Source organism: Ixodes scapularis, unplaced genomic scaffold, assembly GCF_016920785.2.
Source record: "Ixodes scapularis isolate PalLabHiFi unplaced genomic scaffold, ASM1692078v2 PGA_scaffold9__187_contigs__length_104089568, whole genome shotgun sequence".
Lineage (NCBI taxonomy): Eukaryota > Metazoa > Arthropoda > Arachnida > Ixodida > Ixodidae > Ixodes > Ixodes scapularis.
Window position 1 is genome coordinate 28688099 of NW_024609884.1, and position 25361 is coordinate 28713459.

Sequence of the window (25361 nt, forward strand, 5' to 3'; positions counted from 1 at the left end):
TGGGAGGCACTCACTTGATCGAATGACGTTTTAGCGAACGCCCACGTTTCATCGAACGACACTTTAGCGAATAGTAGGACGCCGCGAAGCGGCGTTTTCGGGTGGGCCAAGTGAGTTCATATTTTTGTAATGAGTTGCCGTAGACTGTCGCCGCGAAGCGGCGTAAAGCGCAGCGCGACGGATGGGTTAACGCGCGCCCCCGTTATTCGCTAAAACGACCATTCGCTCAAATGTCAAAAGACGGTGAGAGTGCAGGCGAGCTGGTGGTAGCTAATCATGTCGTATTACACCTGAGACTGCGGTGGAAGAAATCGGAAGAACTTTCAGTAGAAGGAACAGACACAGAGAACGTCTCAACAACACAGAGAACGTCGCAACTTTTGAGACGTTCTCTGTGTCTGTTCCTTCTACTGAAAGTTCTTCCGATTTCTTCCACCGCAGTCTCAGGTGTAATACGACATGATTAGCTCAAATGTCGCCGTTCGCTAAAATGTCATTCGCTCTTCTGATATGGACCCGTCGTTCTCACCACGGTCCCACGGTTTTCCCTTTGTCCTCGTCTTTGCCGCGCACGTGCAAGTTTATGAAGCTAGTGTAAAACACGTGGTGTACGTTGACAAAATAACATAAACACTCTAGGCTCTGCGGTTGCGAAAGTAAGTTTATAAAAAAAATTAACATTTGATTTTTATTTATCAATACGAAACTTGACTGGAACGTGGCGCCCTCTTTGTCACTCAGGGGCGAAAAGAGTTTTAAAAAAGAGCCAGCGCTCATGCAGAGTTGAGGAGGTCGTCGATGATTGCGGGCATTGCGGGCTCCGTCGGCGTTGTTAATTCAATGAGTTGTGTGGTGGGTAGTACGAGCTGGTAGCCGTCTTTGACGTTGCATCAAGCAAAAAGTGGTCTATGTTGCTAACGCTTTTTAGTAGGTTGAAAGAAATCGGCTCTGAATTTAGGATGTCTGTACCAGACCATTCGTCGTCGGAGCTTTCAAAAGGGTAAGTACCGATGAACCTCGAAAGTAGTGTGTCATCTGCATTGTGCGCGTATACAGCGCGAAGACGTTAGGATGTGGGGTTTATTTTATTACTGAACTTTTGGTTTCAACCCTTATGAAGGTAATATTGCCGGTCAAAAGACTGACATTCAGTGGGGACCTCAAAATACGGTAGCGTCGTACGAACTGCGTACGGTCGATCGGTCAGTTTCACAACAACTTTAATGCGGATTTTACAAGTACTTCGTGCTTTCGTGGTCAAGTTAATTTCTCTGCGTTATTTTTAATATCTCTGCTGCTGTATTTCTGGTGCAGCTTGACCTTATTATGTAAAATTTCCCGAAAATTCACGAGCACGTTCGCTGGTGTCGGCGGAATGACAGCTTGTTCTATTTCGTTTACCTTGAACCTTCAATTTGTGGTTGGAGCAGTTCTAGTGACGTATTTCGATGTTGTGCGAATGACGTGCATACGATAGCCGCTTCCGTCACGGCAGCCTTGAATTGCTTTGGTAATGGCGGGTTTTTAACGTTCCTCGGGAAAAGCTGGTTTTGCCCAGGGACAGTCGTAGCTTTGTATTCCTGAGCAGGCGGTCAAAAAGATAGACGAGAAATGGCTTCGTCAGCCTGGTGCCATGCACAAATGGGTCTCGTTTCTTTTTGTTGTTTGTCTTGGTTCCAGGAAGACGTAATCTGACGAAAAGCGACTCTCAGCGCGGAGATGCCGTCCAGTTGGAGCTAGTTGCACGCGCAGTTACCGCCTATTGCATAAGCACCTCTCGCGGGCACTCTTTCGCAACTAATGGATCAGCCGCTACGAGGAGGGATTGCTTATCGCATTGAAGATATGTGGAAGGAGTTACGTTTCACCGTAGAACCCCAAGTGAACCGGCGTTATCGATATTGCAGAAAGTTTATGGACATTTTTCCAGTCTGTTCAATAAAGGTTCTTTTGGTCTCGCACAAATCGGAGACGGGTGGTGGGTGAATCCACACCGGCTTGCCTGTGTCTCTAGTTAACTCGCTTACTGTCCTATTCCACTGACGGCGGCAAAACATTTGGTTTTGCTTCAACAACCCATACCTTCAAGGCATGGTATTTTTAGCGTTTAAAGCATACATGGTATAATAGAGGTAGATTTAATTAGTGGCAAGGTGCGGGATTCAGGTTAACCTAGGCGGCCGGCTGGGCCGTGAGAAAATAGAATAGGGTCGGTCTTTGTGTAAATTTTGGCGGGCTTTTTCTTTGTAATAGACGCGCGGGTTTTTGAGTAGCTAGGCGATGCATAGAAAAGAGAAGAAGATCAAGGGGGACCTGAACATGGTGGAGTATGGAGAGTGCAAGTGGTGATGCTATTTAGAAGAAACGAAATTTGGGAGCACAGCTGACGCAGAGAAAAGTACCTTCGCTTGCCAACTTTGTGAGAAGATTGAGGAAGGCCTGATAAGGCTAGAACGAGAGTGGAAGGATAAATTCGAAGAGATAAAGGAGGAACTGAAGGAAAAGCGGGAAAAGCGTGTCCTGCTCGAGACGCAGGTCACTGAGTTGAAGAGGGGCGAGCCTGAAGTGAGATGGCAGGAGCTTACCAAGGAATGTGAAGGCAAGCTAGAGCACATGGGGGCTGAGCTTAACGAGGAAAGGGGGAAGCAGGTGGAGGAGTTCAGGCAGGGGGAAGTGTGGAAGGGAGGGCTAGAAGAGCGAAAAAAGGAGTGCAAGTATAGAGTGGAGTGTGTCATGGTGTAATTTGAGAAGAAAAGGGAAGAGCGACGAAAGACAAGCAATGATGGCAGAATTGCAGGGCATTCTCAAAAGTAGTGGTCGAGAAGATAGTCGACCTAGAAGCACAGTGGGAAGAGATGAAGAGGGAGTCAACAGCGAGGGCAGTGCCTATGGTGCAAAGGAGCTAGAAAGCAGAGAGCGAGCAGTGCAGGCACAAAGGTGGTTCCTAGGATCTATAGTGAAGCTGCACAAAAGGAGAAGGAAACAGCTGGATTGGGAGAGCCCAGCCTGGTACCGGTGGTTAATGGAGGGGGTAGCAGCTCAGTGCCAGGAGAGGGAGGGCAGCCGTCGGCAGGTAGGAGAGTCCTAGTAGTGGGAGACTCCAACATGGTAGGTATCGTAGAGGGAGTGCTAGGCAAGGTGAAAGAGGACAACAGGGTGCGAGTAGAGGTCCAGCCAGGAAAGTACATGTTAGATGCCATTGCCAAAGCGGAGGAGGTATTGTGGGACAACATGGAGGGGGAAAACCGGGAGGAGCCAGAACCTGGGAAAACAAATAGAGGCAGGACTGGGTAAACTAGGAGCGGTCAGTGAGAGGGGGCATGTGGAAATATGCACTATCCCACTTGTCCGGGCTTGGGAGATAAACTGGGAAGTTTATGTGGCTGGCTCCTGCCCTTTTACACGGGGTGGAATCCACTACAGTCCAGACACAGGTAGGGGAGTAGGAGAGAGGCTGGGTCGGCATGTTGCAGCTTTTTTGGGGACCCACAGAGCCTGGAGGGCACCGGTGTAGATGCACCAGTACCATATGTACCAGTACCAGAGTCGGAAGAAGCTCCTGGGTGCGAGTACCGCAAGAGCAGCAGGAAGGACAGGAGAAAGCCTTGTGGAAGTAAGAGAAAAATCGGCTCAATATATATTATGTTTAAAAACATGCAGGGAGGTAGAAACAATAAAGTGGGATGAGATTAATGAACGATTAAATGCTGAAAATTTCACAGTGTATGGGGTAGCAGAAGCACACCTTAGAAATGAGGAGGAACCACTATACATACCAGGCTACTCATGGATGGGAAGCAAATGGAGGGGACATGAATGCAAAGGTGGAGGTCTAGGCATGTAAGTTAGAGGACAAGACTGGGAAAGAGGGAAGGAAAGCTGCTGAGAACACTTCTGACTGAAAGGTAAAGTAAAAGCTCTGAACACACTTCGGGAGTTTTCTTACCTGAAAACAGGACATTACTCAAGGGAGGAAAATACAGAACACTTTACATGTATGTCAAGAGACATCAGAGAAATTGGCCTTTATCAGGAAATAATTATTATAGGAGACATAAATGTCCACTTAGAAGAGTTTGACGGATTCACAGATACAACCCAAAAGCTGCTAGAAGATTTGTGTGATGCCTTGGACCTAGTGTTAGTTAATGCACAAGTAAAATGCGATGGCAAAATGATGTGGGAATGAAACAACTCACACTCAACAATAGACTACTGCCTTATGTCTCACAAACTGTATGACAGGTTAACAAGTCTGGAAATAGATGAGGAAGGTACAAAAAGCTTAGGGAGTGACCACAAACAAATTAAGATCAAATTTTTCGCATCCAAACCAGAACAGCAAGCTCAGGAACGAATGGGTATGCCGAAACTAAGTGAAGCTCAAATACAGTATTGAAAAGCATTGAGAACAGAGAATCTGAAGAACCAGAAAGGGGGTGGATGTATGAGGATCTAATAGGAATCTTTAAAAAAGAATTAGAGAAGCATCAATTTAGACAAAGAGGAAAGCAAAAACAAAGACACATACCAAGAAGCTGGTGGGATAAGGAGGTCAAAGCAACCATATTGCGGCACTAAGATGCATCTAAGGAGCATAGGTGGGCAAAGAAAAGGGGAGCCTTGCCAGCTGAAGTAGCATCAAAATGGGAGAACTTCCAAGAGCGGAAATGGGAAGCATCAGCTTTAATACAGGCCAAAATTGGAAGTGCAGGAGTGCAGTGGATGATGGAAATTAATAAAGAAGATAGGAATGCGGCAAAAAGGTTTGAAAGCATATTAAAGTGCAGGGGAGAAAGACAGTGGGTGTCCAACACTTACTGACCACACAGGAGAGGAGAAGAGTAGAGGGGGAAGAGGCACGTGAGTATATTAGGCAGACAATTGAAGAGGCTTTCTCCCAGCTTGAGCAGAGGGAGACAGCGAATAGCGCGGCCAGCAGCAGTGTTGAGGAGGAACAGAATTGTGTAACCATGGAGACGACTTCGAAAGAATGGGACAAGGCAGAAAGTAAGGTTTCAACAGGGACAGTGACAGGCCCAGACAACATATCCATGGAACTCATAAAGGCACTAGGAAAAACAAGCAAATTGAAGTCGATTGAAGTCTGTGATTAACCAAGTAATTATGGGAGGAGAGGTACCCAATAATTGAAACTAAGTAAAATGAGACTAATATATAAAGGCAAAGGAAACAAAGACCGCATTAAATCATATCGCCCTATAACGGTAGCTTCAGTTCTATACAGATTAGCTATGCAGATAGTGAAGCGTAGAATGGAGCAATGGACAGAAGATATGCAAATACTGGGCGAGCTTCAAAATGGATTCCGAAATGCTAGAAGACTGGAAGATAACTTATTCATCACCACTCAGTGTATAGAAATAGTACTGAAGAACCAAACTCCTTTATGGTTAGCTTATTTGGACATCAAGGGAGTGTACGATAATGTGAGCCAGGAAAAACTCTGGGGTCAGCTGAAGGAGCATAATTTAGATACAAATTTAGTTAGGTTTCTCCAGCATGTGTAGACAGACAATAAGGTAGTTAAAACATGGGAAGCAGGAACTACATAACCCGCAGCAATAAAAAGAGGACTTGGGCAGGGGTGTCCACTGTCCCCTCTGCTCGTCATGATATATCTCAGTAAAGTGGAAAAGAAATTAGAGCAGTGCAACTTAGGTTTTGATGCGAGTTATATGGAAGGGAGGGAGAAATGTATTGTAAGCAGTAATAGAGTGTGTTCGTCCGTTTTTTTATCGTTCCCCATCTCAGGGTTTACAAGATGTCGAGAAATGTAGTAGAGGTAGTACTAGGACTGATATATGCGGTTGACATAGTACTCATGGCAGATAACCAGGATACATTACAAGAACTAGCTGGAATGTGTGGAGAGGAAGGGGACGCCTTGGGCATGAGTTTTAGTAGTGACAAGTCTGAAGTAATGCTGTTTAACAACGAAAATAGGGAACCTCTGACGATACAAGACATTCTAATAGACCATGTAGGAAAATACAAATATCTCGGAGTCTGGCTCACCGAGGGAAGGAAATATCTAGAGGAACATCAGGAGAATATAATTAGAAAAGGGAAAAGAAATTCATCTATTATGAAGCTCAAGGCACTATGGAACTGAAATAGATATGAAGTGGTCAGAGGTATATGGGAAGGAGTAATTGTACCAGGACTGTCTTTTGGCAATGGAGTACTCTGCATGAAATCGGAGATTCAATCGGGATTAGAAATTCAACAAAGAAGTGTAGGCAGATTGGCACTGGGGGCACATGGAAAAACACCAAATGAGGGAGTACAGGGGTACATGGGATGGTCGTCTTTTGAGAGCAGGGAGGCAATTAGTAAGTTGAAATTTGAACAAAGGTTGACTGAAATGGATGGTACGTGGTGCGCACAAAAGGTTTTCAAGTAAATATACATGAAATACATGAAAAGTTTAAACACAAAATGGACAGACCAAACCCGAAAGCTTACATTTAAATACCTACACACTGGTGATGGGGTCGAACAGACTACTTAAGTGATTTAAGTGAAAAAGGGGGTGAAAGAGGCAGAGAAAATGTAGGAGGGAAGAATGCAGGAGAAATCAGCTCTAACAGTGAACAGGTCACGAAAGCAGGAAATGAGAAAGGAAAATGTGTTTGACAATTCACTGGGAAGTTCTTTGCTGTTCGATGCGAGAACGGGAGTTTTGAGGACGAGGACGTATAGGGCTAAATTTCAGGAGACACACATTATGTGCCGCCTGCCATAATGATAGCGAGATACTAGAGCACTTGGTTTTGAAGTGCACGGGGCTTCACCCTGCCCTCCCTAAAGGTGTAACGAATTTGGCTGGTGCCTTGGGTTTTACTGACGATGATGGAAGGACAGAAGAGAAAAGGATTACGGTGACAAAGAGGTGATTAGAAGATTGGTGGAAATTATCTAGGGAAAATTGAATTATGGACAACTAACTAGCACAGCTGGGGACAGGCGGGACAGAGGAAAATTGGGTCTCCCTCCCGCGTGGCTCCGGCCCCAAGTCTCAACCCTGTCTCCCAGTGGGTCCGGTACTGGAGTAACGTTGACAAGGTTTGACCAGAGGAAAATCGGCGACTCCCTCGCCGGGTGGAAGAGCCAGGGGGTGATGTTTTTAGTTTTTTTTGCCCAATCCCCCGAAGGTCATCCTAGTGATATCTCACACTGCCTGGTGATAGTTAGGGGGAGAAAATTGGTCTTAGAAGGGTGGGAGGAATCATATGTTTTTGTCTTTTAAGACTTGGGCTAGGTGGCACAAGCTACCGCCCGTTACAAGGGGTATAGCCAATAACATCCATCCATCCATCCATCCAAGTACACTAGCATAATTTCATCTGCCACACTGGTAGTCTAGTACCAGGTGAATCCCTTTTGTTCATCACCAACCTCCCCCAGTGGTCCTTCATAACATGGAAGCCTGTCCTGCCAGCACTTAACTGCATTATAAAAAAAAAAGTGCCCTGTTGTTTGTATCTGACACATTGCATGTGGTGTAGGCCATAATTTCTTGTTTGTCGTGAGTGCCAAGTCCTCCAGTGCCAAGGAAACGCTGAAGGTAATATGGCATCAACAGAACTTGCTATAATATAAGCCTTATGACCTCCTTCCAAGGTATCTATTGGATCATGAATGCAAAGCAAGTGGCATTCATCGAGGCCTTCTCAGCTTCGGTGACAGGAACAATGTTTAGGGGAACAAAAACGTGGTTGTAATTTTATTTTTGTTTTCTTCCATAATTGGGGATGGGGTCTATGCCCAAGTTTACTAAGTGTTTACAAATTGGGTTGCATATTGGCTTCTCTTCCATTCTGTCTGGACACACCCACCACCTTGCCACTTCATACCATTTTCCAGATCATCACTGGCATGCATAGTTCAAAACTGATGTGTCCATCTCACGGAACTTACAGATACAACGATTTGAACTCTTACTGGCAAGCTGATGGTGGTTGGATAAAATAGCTGTGTAGCCCGCCAGATTACTAGGTATAATCGAGGGTAGGAGGCCGGCCAGTGATACAAGCTCACCTTTTGTGCTTAGGGAGGCTGGTGGCACATCTGGTATCTTTGCACAGTGATTTTTCCATGTCTGCCATGTGCTCTCTTGTGCCAGCTTACTCCAGTCACAAGTGTATGGGGGAGATATTGCTAGAGCTTGTGGATTGTGCGAGAACTTAAACAACGTATGAAATTTCACTAGCACGGCTATATCATTCACTTCACTGCTCGACAGTGCTTCCTGAAGCATATGCTGAACCTTGCATGCTGCAAGGTTCAGCATGCAAGCGGTAAAAGTAGAAAGAGGCTGTGTGACAGGGGCACCCCCTGATAAACATACCATAATATTCTAAGAGATGACCCACCCCCAAAATATATCCCCCCCTCTTCCCCCCCCCCCCCCCCCCCCCCCCCCCCCCGCCCGTTCCCATTTTTGGCATGATTTGCTTTTTGTTTTTCAAAAACACGGAAGGATAACCCACTTCTAGTCATTGCAGTGCCCGGGCCAATGGTGACCTTGGCCAAAAGGGGGTTAGCTAGGCGGGAGATAAGCAAACATTGCTGTCTGGAGAGAACAGTCATCTATATGCTTCATTGCCCCCCAATGTGTTAACAACTGGCAGATCCCAGAATACAAAAATAGCATTTTTTTCCCCCAGTTTTTCTTGATCGCACACTGAAAGTTAGCCCATTCTTCATTTAGTCCAATTTTCTCTCGATTTTAGCTGGGCCATCTTTCGGGATATTGCGGTAGCTAAACCCACGTCAAAATTCTGCTCCTATGGTGCGATTAAAACTGTCGGTGAATAATGTTTAGGGCCTCATTTGGCACATGGCATCACAAATACTCGGTATTGGGAGGGGCCCATGACGCCGCTTCATTTGCTCCCTTGGCTATTAATGCATTGGAGCGGCGAGTGATTTTGCTGGGCGGTGATGTGGTGGGTGCAGGTTGTGGCTGCTGAAGCATGCTTGCCTCCTGTTGGACTCCCTGTTGAGCACCCTGCTTGACCTTGTTCCCAGCTGGATCTCCAAGTACTTGCGCTGGTGCCCCACCTCCAGTGAGCGGCTGGAGGAGGCTGAGAGACGACTTCTTGCCTGTGAGTGAACGCCACCTCTGATGGCAGTGGGACCTCTTCACCTGGCCTCGCTTCTCTGGACTCCTAACACTATGGGCTGGCTTAACTAGCAGGGTGGCCCTTCTGGTTCTTGGTTTGTTTACCTCTGTTGGCTCAGGTGCTTTTCAAGGTAGGGACATTCAGTTGAAAGGTAGAATACATTTCATGAAGGGACCAGCCTTTTTCAGGGCATGAAATACTTGCCTCTTTTAGTAAAAGGCTGATTGATATTCAAAGCTGTCTTTGTGGTTTTTGCTGAAGTCAAATGCATTTCACTAACACAGTCTGCATTGGTGTGTTTGGATTCATGGCCTTACTGAATGACTAACCACCATTGGTTCTAGCATGTACAGTAATGTGGACCAATGGTAGGGAACTATATTGAGAAGGAACTCGTGCTTCTTCTTGACAGCACAGCTGTAATATCAAGCACATTCTGTGTTGGCAGCAGTTTTGATTTATGTACTGTTGTGTATGTTCCCTTGCATTCTCTGCAGATGTGAAGAAGCCATTCCAGTCCAAGTTTGTTACGATAGACTCGATCCTGAAATGCAAGGGCAGTCATCAGATAAGGACCATTGAGATGGGGCCCACCAACGAGCCCCCGCCAGGAGAGGAACGTGTGCCTCTGGTACTTGTGCACGGGTTTGCATCTGGGGTGGCGCTCTGGCTGCTCAACCTCGATAAGTTGAGCGAGGACCGCACGGTGTACAGTTTTGACACCCTGGGCTTCGGCAGGAGTTCACGTCCGCGACTGTCCAGTGACTCGTTGGAAGCGGAGTACCAATTTGTACAAAGTAAGCTAGCAATTTGTTTTCCTCTGTTGTCCTTCATTTGTTTGAGATTTCCAGTTTGATGCATGCCTAAATTTGTACTCCCCCGATTTTTTAGCTACCCGAACCAACTACATTTTATTAATACCTGGGCCAGGCACGTAACCAGGAGTTTTTTTTTTGGGGGGGAGGGGGAGGGGGGAAGGGGAGGGGGGAGGGGGGGGGAAGGGAATTTTGGGGCGGGGCCCGGGCCCCATGGGCCGCCCCCCTGGCGACGTGCCTGACCTGGGCTTTACTCCTCCCAGCATACTGTTTAGTGTTGCTGAATTCAGAATAGCTGTAGAGAACGTGTCAAATAAAAGCGATATCGGCACCAACAATGAAGCTCCCATGCTTTGCAGGGGTGAGCCCTCACTGGCACTAAGCATGTGCAGCCAGTCCAGAAAACAGGATCTCACTCATATTTTTTCCTTCTGCTGAACGAGTGCTAAAGTGAGCTTACAGCATTCATTTCACATAATCAAACTTCTTATAATCACTTGGGAACAAGCTTTACTGCCCAAACTATAGCTGTGCTTGCTGCCGACATCACGTTTTAAGTGTTGCCAGTAGAAGCTTTCAGTTAAAAAAAAAAATAGTAACCAAAATAAAGCAAAAAAAAAATATTTTGACATGATGTTTGAGTTACTAGTCTAGCAAAATCTACTGGTCAGCTGAGTGAACTTTGAGGCAAAGCTATGAAAATAAAAGAAATGGCAGTGTACTGCTGTAGATTTCGGAATGTATAATCAACCTTATGCAACAAATCTGCGTAGATATAAGGATATTCAGGCTGAATAAATTGTTTGCTTAAAGGGGCCCTGCAATCATATTTAAGCGTCTACCTTTTTTGCGGTTTCCACGTCTCTTGGGGTTCGGGCAAGCCAGCGGGTACGGAGAGAGTAACTAAATTAAATATCAGTGCATCATATTTTCACCGGGCGACGCGGAAATCTCCTCCACCGCCGGGGGCGACCCGCGGTTCCGAAAGCGCGCGAAATGTGACGTCTTTGGTCCTGGGCTTACTACTGGTCGGAGCCGCTAGAAGCTTCTTTTTAGTCAAAATACAAAATATAAGTGGCGCGAACCGTTTCAATTATTTATGAAAGTAGTTTTTGTTCAGTATTTTAGATGAGAAAAGAAACAAATGCAGTTTATAAAGTACGGAAACAAGAAATGACCCTTTGACATACCCGCCACCAAGCGGTGGAAAAGGCGGTGCATACTAGAAAGGAGTAGTGGGATCAGGCGCCGACACGGGAAGGTCCCGGATGTACGCGGCGGCTCTGCGGTCGTTCACGGACTGGAGGATCCGACCGGCTCCAAGCGTTCCGAAGGCCTTCGGCGAGCAGCTTTGTATTGCAGTTTGGCCGTTTCGTGGTATGGCAGCGCGAAGTGGCTCCCATTCTGATCTGATCTTTACCCCGTGTTTGCTGTCGTTTGTGGCCAATGAAGTGTCATGCCGAATTAGTGTTTAATCGCGCAGCAAATGCAATGAGAGCCGCTCTGGTTGCCCGCTGCATACAGCGTATCCAGATCCTGCTTTAGTGGCGCCCTCTCGCGCCGTCGACATGGAGTGCGGCAGCCGTGAGCGCTCGATGAGCTCACTATACCCCTCCTCTAGTTCACGGCCACTCAAGCAACCAAGGACGTCATGAAGGAGGTTATTTTTTTGCTTGTTTTTGTAACTTTAATTTGCCTATAACTTTTAAAATAAAGCGAAATTCAAGAAAAGAAAAGTTTCATTAAGTTACTACATTCAGTGTGCTCAGGTTCGGTGCAAAGTAAAAAGCAGTAAAAGTGCTTGCAGGGCCCCTTTAAAGGGCTACTCCACCGATTTTTTCATTGTCTCAGATTTGCATGAAATTTCGCTAAACTAACCAACAAACATCGCGAAAATAGTATCCCAAATATTAAGTCAAAATATTGTTTTTTCGCAAAGTTATTGAATTTACAGTTTTGGTCCTCACCGTGTTTTTCAAGCTCGAAGTCTCTACTGGCAACAGTGAAAAAGTGACGTCAGTGGAAGGCAGGGGTTCACTCTTTGGGCTGTAGATTTTGTTTTAAACTGATTCGAAGCAGTTTCATGGTGTCAAATGAATGCTTGGGAAGCTCGCTGCAGTACCCGCGCTCCAGTATGGAGCAAATGATCGGCATATTCTATTTTTTGGCTGCTTGCTCGACTGGCAAGCCTGCCTGCCACTGACGTTACGGCCCTGAAAAGCGTGCGTATATTTGAATGTTGGTTTTTGCATCATTTTCATTTGCAGATTTCGCAATAACTATTATGAATTTCGCGATTCTGAATAGCATACCGGAGAGAGTAAAGGCCGGGGAGTCAGAAAATATAGTTAGTTGAGGTAGCTCAAAAAATCGGTGGAGTACCCCTTTAAAGGACACATGCAAAGGAAAAAAACATTTTTTTAAACAGCTTAGATGGAAAAAGGATATAAAACGATTTAAAACCAAGAAACAAAAAAGTTTAGTGCTATATTTACGGCGCTATACGAATTTGTAGTTGGCGCCGGCGGGCGCCGCGGAAAAGTGGCCCTTGTTTATCACGTGACGGGCCCATATTTGTCACGTGGTGCTTGCGCTCTTTCGAAAGCTTCCTATGGCCTCTAAAAGTAACTCATTCATCTTTGTTTGAAGTATAACAAAAAACAAAGATGAATAAGTAACTTTTAGAGCCCAAAGGAAACTCCTGAAAAAGCGCAAGCAGACGTGATAGACCTGTGCGCCGGTCAGACGACGGCGGCGCGCCCCGAAGCAGACGAACTTGTGCGGCGGCGGCGGCGACGGCGGCGTGGAGAAACGCGTTGAAGCGGCGTTCGCACAACGCTCAGCGTGCGGCGGCGACGCAGCGCGGCGGCGCGCGGGCCTACCACGTGACCAGCGGCGGCTCCCGGGAGCGCCAACTACAAATTCGTATAGCGCCGTAAATATAGCTCTAAAATTTTTTTTCGTTGTTGTAAAATCGTTTCATGATATCCTTTTTCTATCTAAGCTGTTTAAAAAAAATGTTTTTTTCCCTTGCATGTGTCCTTTAACTCTTTCTGTACCACAGGGAAAGTGGTAACCTTTGAGGGATGGACATAATTTTTTTTTTTGAGAACTATTCAGCATGTGGCTTCTATTATACTTCACAATGTAGCCTATAAGCTGCCCTTTAGAAGAAAAAATAGGTTTATACTAACATTTAAAAAAAGTTCGTAAAATTTAATTGCTGATTGGAATTTGTGCAAACATGACAACAAAAAGTCTAAATATTTGCAACTAAAGCAAGTGTGCAAGAGAACTGGTTCAATACTGACATGGTAACCAAGGGGCGGAAAAAACGGGACGGGCTGCACAAAGCTTCAGAAATCTTTTTGTCACGTTTTTCCCCCACTCCTGTGTTACCATGTAAATATTTGCGGCTATATTAAGTCATACTATGATTTTTTTAAATCCTTAATATACAAAATGTGCCCCATACACTAGTATCACTTCTGTAAGTTACAAAGCTCTAGGGGATACTGTCTTTTTTTAATTCTTGGTAAGTGTGCTTCCGTGGCATCATGCCATTCAGAGATGCTGTTACATGCAGAGATGCATGTCTTCTGGAGGACTCCTTTTTTTTTTTGCACAAAATCTTGATAAAAGATGGTGAGTGTGCAGGCGAGCTGGTGACAGTTAATCATGATGTTTAAAACCCGACACTGTGGTGAGAGAAAAAATAGGAAACTTTGAAGTTTAAGAAAAATTCACAGGCCAAGACGTTTCAAATGCAACTAAATCTTTTATTTTCCTTCGCTCCTTATCTACCCCTGATAGACACCAACAATTCCTCTCTCTGACATGCACTTTTTTCACAATGCACCGATTGGACCCTTGGTACTTATGAATAAGTCACCGAATGACCTCTTGGAGATGTCTATACACTGATACATGTGTACCTAAGAGTCCAATCGGTGCATTGTGAATGAAGTGTACGTTAGGGAGAGGAGTTGTTGGTGTCTATGGGGGTAGATAAGGAGCAAAAGAAAATAAACTCTTTAGCTGCATTTGAGACGTCTTCTCCTGTGAATTTTTCTTTGACTTCAAAGTTTTATATTTTTTCACTCGCCACAGTCGTCTCGAGTTTTAAACATCCTGAAAAAATCTTGGTTTGTTATAGCACTGCTCTAACTTCTTCTCTGCTGGTGTTTTTATCGCTTGCAGCACACACAAAATGTGTGCCCCGGCTCAGGACAGCTTCGAAAGCTAGAACAACGCCTTTCAACGAGTACCTGTCGACATTCTGTGCCTTGGAGATGAAACATCGCTATAGAAGCTCGAATTAAATGATCCAATATCATCCACAACCCTCACTGCTGCTGTCATCCAAAAAAAGAAAAAAAAAAAAAAAAATCAGCAAAAGCAGTTAAATTGTGTGATTGAGGCCATCTTTGTAGCGGTCCCCCAGTGTCAGCAGACGCCGCATTCGACAAGTGCCACCGTCGCGAAGAGATTTATTTTTGCTAGCTCAGCAGCTTGGTAGAAAGTGCAAACCGAAATCGAAACCAAAGTTGTAGTTCCTTGGCCATTCTTCGAGATGGTGCAACGTGACTTTGGCGGCGTGTTGAGTTCGTTGACCACGGGTAACCGACGTCCGATAGGCGTAGCACGGAAAGAGTTAAACAGGATAGGCGATACGCGAAATCAGTCGTGTCTCTTTTTCTGTCGAAATATAGTCCCAGCCACACTTGCGCTTATTAAAGTACTGTCTGAAATTACAATGACAAAAACACGTCCCCAAAGAGGGTAGCAGGTAGGGGCGAGTGACTACTGCTTCAAATCGAATGGTGCATTGTCATTGCTAGCTTCAACACTGTAAGAGAGATGGTATGTAATGGCTCTTCTTTGCACTGGGAAAACTATGGTAGACGCGGCACTATATGATTTGCACCGCCATTCACACACCCCTAAGGTTACTGACAAGGTGAGAACGGTGGGGAAGAGCTTCGGTTGTCCTGCCTCCAGTGCGAGCTTCCTACTTTCGATAGTGCTTCAATTTCTCATGCACCTCGAGCCTGCACGTGCCACCAAAGCGCGGCGGAAGGCACGGAGCACGTGCTGTAGGCCAGGCATTCAAAAGACAATACCCCGTCATTCTCATTCCGTCGGCGACTGTGGACCGTTCCACTTGGGTCGAAGGAGAGAGAGAAACGGAACCGGGATGTTGGGGCAGTTCCGGCGGCACAGCCCACCGCAACTGCCCAAGTGTTGAGAACGGCTGGTTTGTCGTCTGCCATCGGGATCAAGTGCGTTCCCTTTCCCTCTTTTACTCTGCTGAATTCGTCGAGAGTGTCCAGTTTGTTGTCTGCCATCAGAATAGGGCATCTGCCTCTTCCCTCTTTTGTGCCACTTGGCGTCGTAACGCCCGCTAAACGCCTCCAATGCTCATCCGAGGAGGCAAATGCGGATTACACCGGCGCGGGAAGACAAATGCGCGAGAGGAGTGCGGACTAGAGTGGCGTCTCCTCCTGACGTGAGCTCCTTGTTTTGGCCGGCGGCCAAAGAGTGTTGCCGATTCCAACGCAGGTCTGGAGGAGTGGCGTGCCCAGGTAGGCCTGGACCGCTTTGTGCTGCTGGGCCACAGCATGGGCGGCTTTCTGGCAGCTTCGTATGCGCTGCGCTTTCCCGAGAGGGTGGCGCACCTGGTGCTGGCAGACCCGTGGGGGTTCCCCGAGCGTCGGGTGCCGTCACCCAAAGCCCTGCAGCTGCCCACCTGGGTGCGGGCCGTTTCCACCCTGCTTAGCCCCTTCAACCCATTGGTGGCCTTGCGCGTGGCTGGACCCTGGGGTGCGTAGGTCTAGGCCGGGTGGGGTAGCAGACTGATTGATTGATTGATTGACTTTTTGAAGCATGGAGTGTTTTTTAACGGAACTGCTTAATCCTGTAATTTCGTCTGTCCATCTGCTCATTTCCCTAACTGGGAAAAAAATGTCACATGGCCTATACACCAGTAGACCTTTAGCAAAAATCCTATAAGGTCGGGTGCAAAGTACTGTAGACTCTTCCTTGACCCACGTAACACTGAGGAGAGGGAGAGGATAGCGCAGTTGCTCGCTTGCTTTTGTCCAGTCGCCGTCGCCTCCAAGGTTGCCTCTGTCTTCTGCTACAACCAGTTGGTTTCCTAGCATTCCTTTCAGCGCCGCGGACGACGCTACATGCTTTGCGAAAGGCCTATTCAGTTTCCCCGCTAAATTTAATGGGCGAATTGACGTCGCATGACCTATACACAAATTCATTTTCTCCGCTAAGTTTCTCGGTTTTCTCGCAATTCATCAGAAGCCTCTCTGTGTGACAGGCTTGATCATCTGTCCAGCTGTGCCCAGATAAGACAACTGGGCTACAAAACAGACAGCCATGTGTCTCAGAACAGTGGCTGCATTTGGGGTGATAGAAATCTTAATTTCAATGGTAGTTATGTGAGTGTGTACCTCTGTACTAATTTTAGGAGTGCATACTTACTCAGCATTGAAAATATGATTATGTTCTAATCTTCACATATGTGATGCAACTTCTAAAAGAAATACAAGGATTACTTGAATGTTCCAATTTAAAATTTCATTCTGTAACCTCTTTGTGTGTAAAATAATTTCATGTATTAGAGGGGAAAAAAAAAAAGGTGTAATTAGCTCAAAGAAAGACATATACCTTAGGATGTACCCTTTGTGTTTGCACACATTTACTACATAATTTTTACTTGTGATGTTTGTTTGTGTGCATTTACTTCATTAATTGAGAATGTTTAATAATTTAATAGTTTAGGATGACCTAAACTATTGCACGCATCGAAAGCAAGTGTAGTAACTGAATTATACGTAGTGCACGGACGGAGATGTAGGGGACTATATAAAGAACTACAATTAATGTGGAAAATGTTGTCTCAGGGACATGCAAGAAACTCTTGATGTAATAGGTGATGTCAGTATATTGAGATTGAAGTTCAGTCAAAAGAGGATGTAGCATCCAATTTTTGGGGCTTGTAATTGCGGCGCAAAAACCAAGAAATAAGAGCATAAAGGGTACGGCTATCGTGAGGGTGAGACTTGCGTGCTGTCTGCCCTCCAATAGGAAACGGCCGAATTTCTCTGGGGAATTCATCTAGACTAGAAAAGCGGAGAAATGTGGACAAATAATGTTTGCTAGGGAGAGGGGGGGGACTCGTGACTAGACGTCGCTTTACCACTTCCTTTCACTGACTCGTGCATTCATCAAACCACGGACATGACTTTTTGATGTATCGGTCAACAATAAGTGGGATAACCTATTAGTAGCAGGGTAAGCTCCAAGCGTTGATCTGGTTGTTTGTCCCGAGGTTGCACTCTACAATGACAGTCTCGTGATCGTTCTTAATCTTTGTTTTCTCCCAAACAATCTTGTAATCTTGCTAAAATAGTTGGTGAATTATAAAACATTGCAACGGTCGACATTCCCGTTAATGTTCCCTTCTCTCGAGTTTACACAGTGGGCATCCACCATGTCCCACTGGTCTGCTTTTTTGTGAAGATTTTTGGTTGCAAATTGGGATTAGAGTTTTCTGTGCTTGTCTTCTAAATCTTTGGCAGGTGCCTTTAGATATCTTTTTGAATTGCCAAATTTTGCACTTTTTCTGTTCTTATTTTCTGCTCGTCACAAGAATTGTTGACTCCTTTGTATTTAATGGTCACAAGGGAGTGAATTTCATGCTCCAGAGCAGTGGTTCTAAACCATTGATGTTTCGCGGACCCCTTGTGGATTGGCAAAGATGATGGAGGACCCCGTTCGTGGTGAGGGGAAGGGAAAGGTATATATTAGTTACGTTAATGATTTCATAAATGGATATAACTAAGGACTGTGTGAAGTAAATTTCTCTTATTAACATATACACGCGAAAAAAGTCACCCAAAATTTAGAATGTTCCTTCTCCATCTGAAAAAAGACAACTTTTATTGCCGGGCTTGATTCATTAGGCATGGCTTCACGGACACCCAGAATGCCTTCGCGGACCCCCATTTGAGAACCACTGCTCCAGAGCATAAAAGCAAGGTTTTGTGTGCAGAACTTGCAAGGAAAATGTAACAGTACAAAAGGCATGAGGGGGCAAGGAGAAAGAATGCCCGGACCGCGCTAACTTTTATCTGTCGTTTTTTGGCCTCCAACCTATTTTATTTTATGTTATATTTTAGGAGGAGGAGGAGGAGGAGGGAGGGGAGGAGAGGGGACAGCAGGGGGAGGGAGACTTCTCCACGTCTTATGTTGCAGCAGACTGTACTAGGAATGCACTAAGTGTGACCCTTTTTGAATTCCCCTATGCTACTGAGTGATTAAATCCCTTCGTGGTGGAACTTCTTTTCACTCATGCGCATAGTAGGCAATCTCCTGCCTTTAGCGGCTTAAATTCACCGCTAAAATTGCACGAAGCAGAATTTAGTTTTTTGAAAGCTGACAGCTGCTATGGCAAGCTTTGAAGGAGGGCTGCAAGTCTCTGATTGGAACTTGCATTCTAAGACAAATATTTAATGAGTTAATTAGTTAATATTGGGCAAATAACTTGCTAATGATCGTATCACTCAAGTCCTGGCATCCGCCACAGCCGATAACTTATATAAACAAAGCATTTCTCTATTTCAATTGTGGTTTTTGTAAATTTCAGTTTTAGACAAAACATTGTGTATATAACTATAATAATATTTAGAAAACAAGCTAGCTGGTGCTATTCCTATCGACAATAACCTGAAACTGAGGAACACATAGGAAAGGAGACGGCCACGGTCGAGCTTGCCAGATGGTTCTGTCGGCTAGACTTTCAGGGTTATAGGGATTAGCAGAAGCCGTCTGTTGCCCAACTGGCAGCATATGTACTTGTGTGTGGGAGCATTTGTGTGGTGAAACATAGTAGTAGAAGGGTATCTGCCCTCTGGGCAGTTGAGTTGCCTCAGGGACAGAGCTAGTTTGAACTGTTGATGTGAGAAAAGGGGGAAGGTGGGGGAGTAGTCCCAAGCAGACTTACAAGCACTGTGCTGTGGCAGGCATGTGCTTATATGTTTGTGAGGGGAAACATTCGCCTGATAGCTTTTCGACCTCCTGGGTGGTATGCATCTCCTTGGAAGGAAGGACGGTTCTGCTGTGTTGTCGGATTAATAAACATTGAGCTCTATTTGAGACCCCGTGTGGGTTTGCCCCCCTTTCTATGTGATCCTTGGTCTTGGATTATTCTCATTTATGGATTCTGTACATGTATGTCTACTTGTCAAAGCAACCTGCATGCTTATGTCTTGCACCGCATTGCGTTGGTTTCCAAACATTTCCATTTCATGTGAATTCGCAAATCTTGGTGTTGGATGTGCACTAGTCTGCTAGTTAAGGTGTTTGTTTCTTGTTGTATTTGAAGTTGCTAATCTTCGGCTTTCTCTTTCCCACAGGTCCCTTGCTCGTGGAGAAAATCCGAGCAGACATTGGCAAGAAATATGAACACATTGTGCAGGATAGTGAAGCGGTTCCTCGGTACATCTACCACTGCAACGCTCAATTTCCCAGGTATGTTTGACATTTGTTTTGCTTTATTCTTGTATGGCCGGATAAAGAGAGAAAGATGATGCATTTCCTTCATTCTTACTAGATATCATAGTTATGGGTTGAAGAGCTCGACTTATGTGTTGCATTGTTTGGGGTAAAAAGAAAGGGGGAGCCTCTTGGTGCGCATGCTCTTATACAAATTCAGGGGACACCAACGCAAGTAATTCCAGTAACATTTTAATCATTATGTCTATCTATAGTATCCTACATCATCGCCTATCTTCAACGGCACAGCAGGCCTACGCTGGTATGGGCTCCAACCTTTCTGCTGTATTGTGGCTTTCCTAAGCTGAAATAAATATTATTATTAGGGGCGAAGCTCCTTAGGGTCTAGCCTTGTCCATCCGTCCGGTGTCCGTGCTCACATCGATTGCACTGCCTCCGGGATCGGCCCACTTTAAAAAACAACAAACATACGCTCCTACGTTGCATGTAGCCGCTCAACGTCTATAGAGGAGAGGGCACTGCGGTCAGATGCGTATATAATCGCGTTAAACTTTGCATGCATTGGCTCAACGTTTATAGACGAGAGGGCGCTGCGGTCAAATGCTCAACTGCGTATATAACCACGATCCATACCACACATTCTCTTTCTGACATGGACCGTTGACTTACGCGGTGGAGATGCATTCCCACAGCTTCTAGCAGATCCAGGCTGATCCGCTAGAAGAACCACTGGCTCTGCATTTCACCGACCATAAAGCAGTAATAATGAAGTTGAAACGCAACCCGGAACTCAGCACCACCTGTGAGCAATAAAAAAAAAAAAATCAGCACCATCAGCACTACCTATGAACAATAAAATCAGTATCATCAGCACCACCAGAGCTTCGCCCCAATCAACATCATTCACCACTTGGAGATGCGGCCTCTTTTTTTTTATTATTATTATTAACATTTGTTAGCCTTCTTAGTAGGTGAAGTCACTGGAAGCTGCTTTGTTGTCAGTTAGGAGTATGCGATTTTGCATTTATGTTGCCAATCCAATCCCCGAAATGAAGCTAAAAAGTGGGTTGTACTGCAAGTAGCAGGATGTCTTTGAATTTAAAAAGATTTAAAAAGAGAAGGGGGCGACTGTTACAGGGATGCCGTCTTCATTGTGTGTTTGTGGGGCTTGTCAGACATTAGGTGGGAGGATAACCATCATGATCAGTAGGCTAATTTACTGAAATTAACTTTTTAGTTGATGCTTTGATGGGTCTGGTTGCACTTGCAGTATTCATGCCAATTACTATTATTGGCTAGACCAATTTAAAGATTTTGCAAAAAGGCTACAGGCTTTGAGATATTCAGCAATCGATTTTCCTACTGTTGCCCGATTCCGACATCTTATGCAGAAAAGCTCCGCAAACCGTTTCCTCGTTCATGGGTATGGGAGGGACAGACTCGTGTTTTGCACCTCGTCACTATCTCGGCAGTCAAGCCGCCTGTGCGTCTTCTAAGAGAGAAATGACTTCATTGAGGGTCAAATAAAGACCCTAGAGGTGTTCCTCCGCGAAGCGGACCAGAGCCAGCTGATCTGCGTGAGCCGCCGAGGCCAGCCACACAAGCCAGTGTGGAGGAGGAGGGGGGTTGGGTTAGTGGGGAGATCAGATGGCTGTGGGGCACGCAGACAGGAAATGCTCAATGTTTACGTAGGGGCAGGGGCAATTGGGGCAGGAGGGATCTAATCTGAAATGAGAGAAAAAGTCGGGCGGGGGTTTTGAGTGGTGTAAAGCTCTCCTTCGCCCTTTCACAACTTTCCCCTGGCTCGGTCGTGGTGGTGTGGGTGCCAGGCTACACAGGGATTGCCAGTAATGAGTTGGCTCATCAACTTGCCTGCAAGACTCTTATCCAGGCGCTGGTGGTCCCATGGCCTTTCCCACCTATGGCGGACGAGGCACATTTTTACAAGAAGATCCTGAAACAACACTAAGCACAATTCCGACACTCAATGCAGACATCCCCTAAGGACGCACTGCCGAGATGTTGACAGTGTGACTGAAACGACTACCTATGTCACTTTTACTTTTCAAAGCTTTATTGTGGGCAGGACTTCCGGCGCTGTTTCCGTGTCCAAATTCGGAATCTGACGACAAAAATACGAAACTGGTCAAGGAATATCTCAAAGCACATTTCCTTTTTGCAAATTGTGTAAATTGATTTTGTCTCTGATAATGACTGCCTTTAAAAGTGTATTGTAAGATGACTCATCTAACCCTTAATTAAAAAGTGAATTAACAAATTCTAGCGAATTATCCAACCTATTGTTACAATTCTCCTGCCGCCAATGTCCACCGGGCCCCATAAGTACATGATGGAAACAGAACCTATGTAGCTATCACAACCCCTTCTTAAAGGGCAACTCCGGTCGAAAACGAAACCAAAATAAATGATTGGTATCGTTTTATGGTACGAGACATGATCACACCCGAAATATTACGTCAAAGTGAACCCACATACTCCAGCCGATTCTAGAGAAGCGACCAACTGCTCTTTAGTGAGTGGCGAGCTGGCTAGCTTTTAGTCAAGGGACGTTGGCACAGCACCCCCGTGACGTCACGTCGCGATGGGGCTGCGGTTGATTGGTTGTACCACATACTGCAGCACCACGGTGACGTCACGTTGTGGCCGTACGACTGATGATCAGTGTTGCCATCCCTCTGACAGAAGGTTTCGGTTTTGCTGTAGACACCCAAAACCAAACTTTTGAGTTGCAATATTTATAAAACTACACACAATATCAGAAAACAAAATTATACCTTGTAATTCAGGGACACTGCTTTAGCTGAAAACTGTAATATTCCCAAATTAAAATAAGTATTGATTGGAGTTGCCCTTTAAAGGAATATCTTTAAATTAAACCCTTTTTATTGAGTTACACGATTTAAAGTATGAACTCTACACACATGCAGAATTTACAAAGCTCACCGAGATAGTTCTCTACATATTGAACCCTTTGGGCTAAAATTTTGATGGAGTCTTTCTTACCTGTGCAAACTCAATACCAAAAAAAGTGGAAACTTTTTAACTTCTGAACCATCTGCAACATTTGAATCTATCCGGTCTCTAACGTGTTTGCAGTATTTGAACTGGCCGAACCGAAGCCTTTAAAGAACTCCTAAATTTTCAAATGCTTTCAAACTATTGGGAGTTTCAGAACTTCCTGCTTAAAAGATTTACCATGTGGAAAGGAATCATCTGTCTAGATTAGAATTATTAGGTCAGTACTTCCCGGGGTTGTCAACCAGAAAAGCAAACTTTAGGGTTAGATTGAGAAAATGAAACCCGGTTTTTCAGCCTGCACATATATAAGCTATGCATCGCAGAAAGCCGAAACTCGGTGAGAATGGGATGCTAGCGGTGGTGAAAGAATTAGGAAGTTTGAGCACATGGCGTTAACCTGGGTCAAAAGATACGAAAGAAAAAATGGATTTCTTTATGGGCCGACATCCACCTACCGTAAAATCCCGAGAGGTAGCCCAACTAACATGAAGAGCAAATCGGGTGAAAATATGAAGTGGGCTAACTTTTGGTGTACAATCAAGAAAAGTTTAAAAAAATTGCTATTTTTAGGTTGTGTCCCTTCGAAGCTTGTTGGAACGAGAATACAGCGCAAACGAACGATGGACCAGTAGAAGAGTACCGTGAAAACCGGCAAATAATAGAAAACATAATTTGAGGACTGTGAAAAAAAAGATTATCCGCGTATAATACGAAACAAAATCAGGGCTACGAAAATATTCCTTATTTGCGTCATAACTGAACCTTAAATCACTGTCATCACGTCCGTCAGACTCCTTGTCCGACGCCTCCTCCCAAAGGCCATTGAGCGAATTCTTCAGTGCCGTCGAGCGCATTTGAAATCCTGCACTTGAAAGAACGAGCGACGAGCGAGCGCCGACGCAGTGAAATCTTGGCACGGCGCATAAAGCGAGTAACCCATTGTCGGCTCGCCAAAGTTCTCATGCAGCAGCTCGGTGCTTACGGCGAGGTGCCGTTCCACTGAGACTTGCCGTTCCGCTGAGACTTGCCTCGACGTCGGCGAACACGCCATTCTTCGGGCTGCTAAAGCCTCTTCTCGTTCCGTTGCACGCAAACATAGCTTGCTTTTGTTGTCTCCATCCGCGGATGCTGCCCTCATTTACAGCGAATTGTCGTCTGGCTGCCCTGTTGCCGATGCCTTCTGCAACCAAAAGTGCTTTTTTTTTGAAGGCGGTAGATTATCGCCTTCGCGACGACGCCATTGCCGAGCCTCACTGTTGACGGATGGTGGCGCCTAGAACATTGTGATTTTAATGATGATGATAGCTGTTTTGAGCGCCTTATTGCTTTCAAACCGAAACTACGTCAAACGGCGTTAGATCGCGCCTCATCGAAGCTGAAAATTGTTAGGACCCGCGTATAATACGAGCCGCAAATTTTACATAGCAAAATTTAAAAAAAAAAAACATATTTGGGTTTTTACGGTACACACAACACTACTATTACTAGTAGTGGGCTATCTTTCGGTGTTTAAAAGAATATAGCAAACCAATCCAAAAATTGGGGTGGGCTATCTTTCGGGGGTGGGGCATCTCTCGGGATTTTACGGTAAGCCTAATATTCATCAAACCGGAATTTGAGATGGTGGACGCCTGTGTCATTTATTTCAGTGAAAAAAACTCTCGGTTCGAAAGATGACATTGTTTTTTGGCTGCCAAGTTTTTTCACTGTCATAATTGCTACAGGCACCTACAATATCAAATTTTGGTTTTATGAATATTAGGCTTAGGTGGACGTCAGCTCATAAAGAAATTTTGTTTTTCTTTTGTATCTTTTGATCTAGGTAACATCATTTGCTCGAACTTTCGCATTCTATCACCACCGCTAGCGTCACATTCTAGCGGAGTTAAAGCTTTCTGTGATGCGTAGTTTATTCATGCGGGCCGGAAAACTGGGTTTCATTTTCCCAGTCTATCCCGGTACTTCAGGGTTGCTTTAATCAAATTTTCCATGGGTTGGGATCAGTTGGGAAAACAGTTTCTCCGAGGTGGCTGGAGCTTGTTATCAAAGCATGTCGTTCTGTCTTCTCTCTGGCACTGGCAGTGGGGAGTCTGCATTCAAGGCCATGATGACCCAGTACGGCTGGGCCAGGCACCCGATGGTGAACCGGATAGCGGAGCTCCACGTGGGAGTTCCCATGACCTTCATTTATGGCTCCAAGTCATGGGTGGACAAGCAGCCCGGCATCCAAGTGCAGCAGGTTCGAGAGGAGAGCGAGGTGGATGTTGAGGTGGGGACCTTTCTTAAGTACAGTGAACTCAGTAATTGAAATTCTGATACTATTTCATACTTCTGGTTAATTAAAACAAATTTCACAATTTTGGTTAGCCCACTATGTTCTCAAAGTATTCATAAACCGCTTAAAGGCTGGTTCATACATACATGATACAGTGCAGTGCCGATGCAGCTCTGACTTGCACGTGACTTACCGCCGATGTGACGCTGAGAGCATCACTACATCGGTGATGTCGGTGAGTGTTGGGGCGTACTCACCGCCGCTGCACAGCGCCTGGAAAAAGATTCAGTTTTTCTGCTATCTGATGTTGTGATGGTAAAAGAAAAAGAAGCAGGAGAGAGTCTGACAAACATGGACCACAGCTCCGACAGCACAAGAACCTGCATCATCTCTTTCACGCGCTGTTTCACACTGGTGAGCGGTGACGCAGTGCCGATGATCGCTGCTGAATTGACAACTCGGCACAGCATCAGCACCAATTCAGCATCCTTTTCAGTGCCGATTTGGTGCTCCGCTGTAGGTGTTAACAGGCCTTGATTCGAAGGGCGT

The 25361-nt window shown here is 45.4% G+C and overlaps 1 protein-coding gene across 2 annotated transcripts in view; it reads left to right on the forward strand.

Moving 5' to 3' along the window:
- The first annotated feature begins 765 nt into the window (after positions 1–765).
- LOC8030832 ((Lyso)-N-acylphosphatidylethanolamine lipase) overlaps positions 766–25361 on the forward strand; it is a 28808-nt gene continuing 4212 nt past the window's right edge. The window contains exons 1-6 of one of the 2 annotated variants that reach the window (XM_029980095.4): positions 766–1000; positions 8986–9134; positions 9650–9949; positions 15530–15790; positions 19399–19513; positions 24620–24806. In XM_029980095.4, the coding sequence (XP_029835955.2) occupies positions 909–1000; positions 8986–9134; positions 9650–9949; positions 15530–15790; positions 19399–19513; positions 24620–24806 (1104 nt within the window). In that variant the 5' untranslated portion in view covers positions 766–908. The remainder of the gene's footprint in view (positions 1001–8985; positions 9135–9649; positions 9950–15529; positions 15791–19398; positions 19514–24619; positions 24807–25361) is intronic. The other variant, XM_029980096.4, reaches the window with a different exon arrangement.